Source organism: Triticum dicoccoides, chromosome 3B, assembly GCF_002162155.2.
Source record: "Triticum dicoccoides isolate Atlit2015 ecotype Zavitan chromosome 3B, WEW_v2.0, whole genome shotgun sequence".
NCBI lineage: Eukaryota > Viridiplantae > Streptophyta > Magnoliopsida > Poales > Poaceae > Triticum > Triticum dicoccoides.
This window is the reverse complement of record NC_041385.1, coordinates 119,963,000-119,971,412: the sequence shown is the minus strand read 5'-3', so window position 1 is coordinate 119,971,412 and position 8,413 is coordinate 119,963,000. Positions and strand designations below refer to the sequence as shown.

Genomic DNA, 8,413 nt, shown 5'->3' with positions numbered 1-8,413 from the left:
CAACTTTGATATTTGTTAACACTGGAGTAAACTAGGTTAGTGCACTGCCTTTGTTTAATGTCTGTAAATTGTAGATGCGTGGATGTTGTATGAAATTTCTGAAACTTCAAACCTCTGCACGGAATAAAACCTGCCTCAAGTAAATGCTCTATAGGGCTTTTCCCCTCTTACAGTAAATATCATGGTTGAATCTGGTGAAACTTTATGCACATTATTCATAGTCGAATCCTTATTAATAACCCTCAGATCATTTATAACTGAGATGAAAGTACCATGGAGAGTGAACCGAATCCTGATAAGTTTGCATGTGACAGTTAGTTACACTGGTAGTCTAGTACCACAGTACATGGTACAAGTCCTGAAGTCTTTCACCTTTTAAACAGAATTCAGGACACAGCACAATGGGCATGCAGCTGCGACAGAAAAATATGCTGCTGCTATTCTAGCACTGAAGGCTACAACTATCTTCTTCCCAGGTGGGCTGGCTATAAATAAACTTGACCAGAGCCCTAGAACAAGCAGCAACTCCACAGCTCCAGTGCAGGGTAGCATCTGAATAGACAGTTCTGTTTCAGCCAGTTCTTTTCTGGAGAGGTGCTTGTCAGGCACTGAAAGTGAGAGTTGGAGGAAAACAAACAGATCCTGGCTAGCTAATCGCGGTCGCCGATCAGCTTGTTTTCCTCCAATATCTCACCTTCAGTTGACTGATTGCCTGGCGTTGGCGTTTGCAGCCTAGTGACAAGGAACAGATTGGGTTACAACTAGGAACATGCATGCACCGCTCAAAGCGAGGATTAGAGGGAACTGAACCATGAACAATCCATTGGAAACATGAGTGATGGTTCAGTTTCTTCTAATATCTCACCTTGACTGGTCCACTGTGCAGACACCCAAGGTGAGAACTGGAACTGAGGCAGATAGATATATAGACTGGAGCAATAAGTTCCTCAAAAACAAGAACAGATTTCTTCCGTCACAAAGCATGAAGAAAACACACCTCTAAAAGTGCATTTCACAAAATCACACTTATGTGACAGAATATTTCCAGACCACACTTTTGTCACTCGCAATATGGTTTGTAAATACTTTCTTTAAGTGTGGGATTTTTTTATAGTTTTGGAAAAGAAGGCGTGGTTTTGAGAAATTTACTCAATAAACTGTCTTATAGTCTAGTTTGTTTTTCTTCCAACATTTTACCTTAGTCGAAGTGCTTGACCCTGAGTAGCTGACTGGTAACTGTTGGTGAAGCAAAGGCTAAAGCGCCAGCCTCTTGTGATCCCTCGCCTCCAACCGATGCAGGCCTGTCAAAGCTTAAAACATGGACCCTATCCTCCACTCTAGGAAGGGCAGTCAATTCAATAGGCAGTGGTGGATAAAACAAAAGGCAAGAAAAATTTAGACAGCGTTGTTCGATCGATGTTCTTTAGAATTTGCATGATGCTCTAGGAAGTCAAATGACGTTTGTATAATATTCAATGTTTCACTGTGTTCATTCTACTAGCGATCAGTATAATAAGATAAGAAAAGGCACTCTGATTCAGTGAGTACTAACTGTTGGACCCTCAAGCTACAATTGCTTAATTTGAATCTCAACTATAGCTAACCTGTGGAAATAAAGAAACTTGTACAGTCACCAAAAACTAGCCATGGAGAGTTTCAAATGACAGAAACAGGGCTACTGATTTTGGTTGTGACTAGTACATGCCAATTTTGTGAACACCTGGTGGCATTTCGTCAATCGTGTGATATGCGTCCTCAGAGCTACTGATCTCAGACCACTCATCAGAAGAACAGTCACTTGATGTTTCTTCTTTTTCACAATGCTCATTCTCTCCTGATGCACTCTCACTTGATGTTTCTTCCTCTTCCACACTCTCATTCTTCAATGCTGCATTCTCTAATTGAAGAACCGAAGGGAATGCCTTGTGCACATTATCCTGTATGCTGTCATCATGGTCTTTCCCCCACCAAACAATACATTGCTCCTTGTCAAAAGACACAAGAATACAAGGAACAAGGTCCTACAGCAAAAAAGGAGAGAGAAATGCATTCTGTTACAGTTAATCTTCAGGGAAAATGAACATTTAACTATTTTGGCATAAGGCTATATGAGAGACTCGCCCTGAGCTTGACTCCAATCTTCCGATAATCACTTTTTGGCAATCCTTTACAATCTATACGAACCAATTCATCAGCCAGAAAACCATCTCGAACCATCGGCACGAAGCTAGCATAATATACATTCTTTGCTGTGAAATGGGCATGGTTGGTTAGACACACCGCGGACCGCCAGCACGATCGAGGAGCTCGAGCTCCACTATGCATTCACGCAGTCGCGCCTGGAGGCCTCCCGTGAGGCCGCTAGGCCGCAGACGAGTCACTGGACTCTGACTAGACGCCAGGACTCTGAAGGTCACCATAGTTCACCAGACATTGCCTATAAATCTGTCTAGTACAATAGTGTAGTGTAGGAAAATGTTGTTTATCGACATCCCCCCCCCCACCCGCGTATATATTAGCTACAGTGCTACATATATGTAAAAAGCGACAAACTCTACTGCAATATAAATACCTACGTATTTACACTACTGTTTGAGCATTGATCCAATTTTATTCAGTGTTTGATTGCCCCCCGATTAGAAGTAGATTTATTGAGTTGATGCAAATAAATGAGAGAAAAACCTATGGAGGGTTGAATCTGAGTTTGCTGATAGGTTCTGCAGCCTCCAAAAAAAATATGGGACACTCCAAAACGGGTTTAGAGGCTGCGGGTATGACACATGTGCTAAAGTTGCTCTAATATTCTAAAATGTGTGGCTGTGAGCACAAAAAATAATTGCGAAGAAAAGGTTTTCTTTCTTTCTTTTGCGCGGGAATTGCTAGGAAAAGTTGACATTGGAGTGAACTAGGTTAGTGTACTGCCTTTGTTCAACGTCTGTAAATTGTTGATGCGTGGATGTTGTATGAAATTTCTGAAACTTCAAACCTCTACACGAAACAAAACCTGAACTCAAGTAAATGTTCTTTAGGGATTTTCCCCTCTTACAGTAAAAAAGATATCATGATTGAATCTGGTGAAACTTTATATACATTATTCATTATTCCTTTCATTTTATTGCAATGTTAGTCGTAGTCAAATCCTTACTAATAACCCTCAGATCATTTATAACTGAGACCAAAGTACCATGGAGAGTGAACCGAAGCCTGATCAGTTTGCATGCGACAGTTAGTTACACTGGTAGTCTGGTACCAGAGTAAGTACATGGCACAGATCCTGAAGCCTTTTTCACCTTTTAAACAGAATTCAGGACACAGCACAATGGGCATGCAGCTGCAACAGAAAATACATGCTGCTGCTTCCCAGGTGGGCTGGCTATAAATGAACTTGACTAGAGCCCTAGAGCAAGCAGCAATTCCATAGCTCCAGTGCAGGGTAGTATCTGAATAGATAGTTCTGTTTCAGCCAGTTCTTTTCTGGAAAGGTGCTTGTCAGGCACTGAAAGTGAGAGTTGGAGGAAAACAAACAGATGGCCAACTAATCGTGGTCGCCGATCAGCTTGTTTTCCTCCAATATCTCACCTTCGGTTGACTGATTGATTGCCTGTCTGCAGCCTAGAGACAAGGAACAGATTGGGTTACAAACAGCTACGAACATGTATGCACCGCTCAATGCGAGGATTAGAGGGAACTGAACCATCCATTGGAAACATGGAGTGATGGTTCAGTTTCTTCTAATATCTCACCTTGACTGGTCCATCCAGGAAATATGCGATAGACGCACTGCGGCCACCCAAGGTGAGAACTGGAACTGAGGCAGATTAGATATAGACTGGAGTAATAAGTTTCTCAAAAAACAAAAACAGACTTCTTTTGTCACAAAGCATCAAGAAATCACACCTCTAAAAGTGCATTTCACAAAGTCAAGCTTATGTGACAGAATATTTCTCCAGACCACACTTTTGTCAGTCACAACATGGTTTGTAAATATAAATTCTTAAAAGTGGTTTTTTTATAGTATGAGAAGGCATGATTTTGAGGAATTTAATCAATAAACTGCCTTACGATCTAGTTTGTTTTCCTTCCTCCAACATCTTACCTTGGCCGAATTGATTGATCCTGTGTAGCTGACTAGTAACTGTTGGTGAGGCAACGGCTAAAGCGCCAACCTCTAGTGGTCCCTTGCCTCCAACTGATGCAGCCTTGTCAAAGCGTAAAACTTGGACCCTATACTCCACATAGGTCAATCCAATTGGCAGTAGTGGATATAGCAAAGGCAGAAAAGACTAGACAGCATTGTTCAATTGAGGTTCTTTAGAATTTGCATGATGCTCTAGGGAGTCACATGACGTTTGTATAATATTCAATGTTTCACTGTTTCATTCTATTAGTGGTCAGTATAATTAGATCAAAGGCACTCTGGTCCAGTGAATACCAACTGTTGGAACTCAAGCTGCAGTTGCTTGATTTGAATCTCAACTATAGCCAACCCGTGGAAGTGAACAGAGTTGTACAATCACCAAAAACTAGCCATGGAGAATTTCGAAGGACAGAAGCAAGGCTACTGGTTTTTGTTGCGACTAGTGATAGAACATAATCATCACTGATAAGAATGGACAAGTTGGTAGTGTTGGATGACATGCCAACTTTGTGAACACCTGGTGGCAGATTGAGTCCTCTGGATATGTCAGATCGATCTAAGGATATTCTACCCTGGAAATGTCCTACTTATCATCTGGCACATCGTCAGAGCTACTGATCTCAGACCACTCATCAGAAGAACAGTCACTTGATGTTTCTTCTTTTTCACCATGCTCGTTCTTTCCTGGCACACTCTCACTTGAGGCTTCTTCCTGCTCAACATTCTCATTCTTCACTGCTGCATTCTCTAATTGAAGAACTGAAGGGAATGCCTTGTGCATATTATCCTGTATGCTTTCATCATGGTCTTTCCCCCTCCAAACAATAATTTGCTCCTTGTCAAAAGACACAAGAATACAAGGAACAAGGTCCTACACCAAAAAAGGAGGAGAGAGAAATGCATCCTGTTACAGGTCATCTTCAGATCAAATAAACATTTTTACTATTTATTTTGGTGTGTATAAGGCTATATGAGAAACTCACCCTGAGCTTGACTCCAATCTTCCGATAATCACTCTTTGGCAATCCTTTACAATCTATACGAACCAATTCATCGGCCAGAAAACCATCTCGAACCATCGACACAAGGCTAGCATAATACCCATTCTTTGCTGTGAAATGGGTATGGTTGGTTAGTTAGGCATATTTTTAACACATACCTGTATATGATACTATGTCTAAACAAAAAGGGGAGACAAGGATTACCAAGCTTTGTCAAGACAGGAGCATGTAGGCCCTTCTTCCTCATTTCCTTTGTCTCCTGAACTGTCAGACCTTCTATTGTTGTTTTAATTAGCCTTGGGTAGATCGGTTCAGCTGGCTTCCATAACATCAATGGAATAACAGGTCTTTTCTTTGGATGATAATGCCTCCCTCTGTACAGTATTAACTGGCCACCATGCCTGTGGATGATAAGGCCACCAGTTTTATCCTGGGAAAAAGGTAGCATTACTCAGGCTTCTACAGGAGAGTAATATCAGATCCAGTGACATCAAATAAGAGCTCCGAAGATGTTCATCCATATATTACTTGATAAACTCCATCGAAGCAAAGTGGTAGTGTTCATGTTCTTAGAGAAAGGAGAGACAAAGCTACCTCGAGCTCATGGCACACATTTTGCATATCAACCGTCGGCACACCAAGGCATTTCACCCTGACCGCCTCGCCATGCTTCCAGTGGTTGTGAATGTCATTCAGCATGTTATGAGTGAGCCCATCTCGCCCTAGAGAAACATCAGCTGTCATCATCTGTATCGCAGCTCTTCTAAATGCACAATTAATTCATTACTACTACCGCTTGGAGTAGTATTGTTCTAACAACCCAAAGACCAAATTTACCGAGATTGATCTGCCGCTTGGTGCGGTTCTTCTGGCATTTGTCGACCAAGAAGGAGCGCTCCGCGGGTGTGAGCGGCTCGCCAAGCACGCGCTCTCGCTCACGCCGGCGGGCCTCCTCCAGGTCCTTCTCGGCGGCGGGGGCAGGGTCCTCGGCGTCGACGCTCCGGAGCGTGGTGTCGACGGCGGGCGCGCACAGGCCGGTCCAGGGGCGGTCGAGGCGACCGGGGCCGAACGGGGAGTACTTGGGCTCGCGGAGCCCGATGGGCTTGGCGTCCGGGGAGCTCTCCGTGTAGCTGAAGCGGAAATCGAAGGGGAGGTCGGAGTGGGAGGCCGGGCGGTCTCCGCGGTCCAGCGAAGACGGCGGCCGGTAGGGGGGCTTCTTGATCCGACGCTTCTGGTCGGCGGCGGCGCCTGTGCCGTGGGAGATCTCTTTCGCGGTGGAGGTCAGGGAGGCAGGCGGCACGAAGCCGTAGCGGTCTAGGAGGCGGGAGAGGTGGCGGCGGGGAGGGTAGCACGGCCGCAGCAGGTGGGCGCGGCGGAGGAGGCTGGGGAGGAGCATGGAGCGGCGGAGCAGAGTGGCCAATGGCGACCGTGGGTCGAAGGGGGCAAAACCCTCGTGTTCGTGGGTTTTTTGGGAAGAAAGACTAGTTTTCCATTCGGAAATTTACAAGGAAAACGAGGACGTGATCGATCTCTTTGGGAAATGGATTTCAAGTTGATTTTTGATTTACATCCCTATGAGCACTGTGTTCAAAAAAAGTTGATTTTTGATTTGAACTCTCGTGTTTGTGAGTCTTTTGTTTGTTTTCTCTATAAAAATCTAATACTTCCTTTATCCCATAAGGTAAGACGTTTTTTGACACGTTAAAAAGTATATGTTAGAGTAGTTCTAGCAGAAATAAACACAATCATTTCATTTCATTTAAAATTACCTACGCATATAACAAAGTCAAATACCACAATACAAAGTGGGGAGTAACTTGAAGCACAAATTTAGAGGAAAGAGAAAATAGGACACAAATCAAATTATAGGCTTAGTTTGTCTAAAAAATCATAGGGATAGTGGGTTTTCAAGATCTCTTTGGATTGAAGGATTTTCGTAGGTTGAAGGATTTCAATCCTAATGAATTTGTTGTATCAGAGCCTTTTGAAAAGTCCAGTGCACCTTTAGCCTCTCTCTCCCTCTCCATTCTCTCTCCTCAATCCTCTAGAATTCAAGAAGATTAAACATTTTGTCTTCAAACTCTCTGGCAGGTAACAGTTTGTTACCCAAACTCGAGAAACACTACAATACGGTCGCTATACATGAAAATACATAACATCTATGGCCCATTATATGGTCTCCTCGATGGTCGATCGCTCTGGTGCCGTCATGTACCCCCCCCCCCCACCACCACCACCCAGCGCCGGACAGGATCTTTTTGTGGTCATAACCCTGCCATTTCACTAATTTACCCAGAGCCCCACACCAGCTCTGTCCTAAATCCCCAAACCCTACCCCAGCACGTGGTTGTTCCCCCTCAATCCCCCTTCTCCAAATGCCCAAATCCATGGATGGCGAGAGCACCGAGAATGGCCGTGAGATCTTGTCGTATCATTAATGATGATTCATCATGCGATCTCCAATACATTCTTGTTTGGTTTAATGGAGCCATTTTGTCAAATCGCCATGACATTCATAATTAAATAGAATAACCAACTAAAGCTGAGAGAACCGCTGCAAACCTAGTGTCATTTGGGTCTCTCCTGACCTAGATGTCATGGGTCATGTGTATTATTTGGCCAAGATTCCAAATACCACTACCTAATTTACTCGTGTTTGAAATTTAGAAACTAAAACTTAATATCTCTCACCCTCAACCTGAAGCCTTGACAAATGTGTTTGTGATGCACATGGTTCTTTTACCAAAAGTAATTAATTTACATGGAACTGGCGACACCTTCCGCAATGAGGTTATACAGAAATAAGAAATATTGAACACCAACATTGTGATTTGATTTTCCTTTTGTTGGATCAGTCATTGGTGTCCTCATGTTAAAAGACTAAGGACTCCACTATTCATTCCTGATTAGATGTGTCACTGTTCTCATGTTAGAAAATAAGTACTTTGTTATTTGATCTTCACTGTCATTGATCTCCTGATTGCAGGAATCCAAGGAGTTGTTATTGGCACCTTACAGAGGGAGGGATGATTTCTTGTCATGAATGGCCACGCTTTGAATTAACATTTCTAGAATTGTTCATGTGGTGCTTTCATTGGTCTTTTTTTCACTAGAAAAACTACTTTGTTCTTTGCAGGTACCGAATCATGAAGATTGCAATGTCTCAAAACTTTAGAATTAATCTGCTTCTATTTTTTAACTCTGACATTTGATATTTTATTTTGCCATGCTTCTTCAGAAGTTCAAAATTGTTATTTGTCTTAAGCTATTAAAA

The 8,413-nt window shown here is 42.9% G+C and overlaps 1 protein-coding gene across 4 annotated transcripts; it reads right to left on the bottom strand.

Moving 5' to 3' along the window:
* Positions 1–281: 281 nt before the first annotated feature.
* On the bottom strand, positions 282–6,603 carry LOC119275089 (CRS2-associated factor 1, mitochondrial-like). Of its 4 annotated transcripts, none has more exons than XR_005135483.1 (7): positions 5,977–6,603; positions 5,734–5,861; positions 5,344–5,569; positions 5,122–5,249; positions 1,605–5,009; positions 1,198–1,337; positions 282–732 (listed from the first exon to the last, which is right to left on the bottom strand). XR_005135483.1 is itself a non-coding variant. In XM_037555873.1 (5 exons), exons 1-5 carry the CDS (start codon positions 6,533–6,535, stop codon positions 4,722–4,724), a joined length of 1,329 nt encoding a protein of 442 aa, XP_037411770.1. In that variant the 5' UTR covers positions 6,536–6,603; the 3' UTR covers positions 282–4,721. The 4 variants fall into 4 exon arrangements, 1 of the variants encoding a protein (XP_037411770.1); XR_005135482.1 differs by having other exon boundaries at positions 1,198–2,021; positions 4,097–5,009; XR_005135481.1 differs by having other exon boundaries at positions 1,198–5,009.
* Between the last annotated feature and the right edge of the window lie 1,810 nt (positions 6,604–8,413).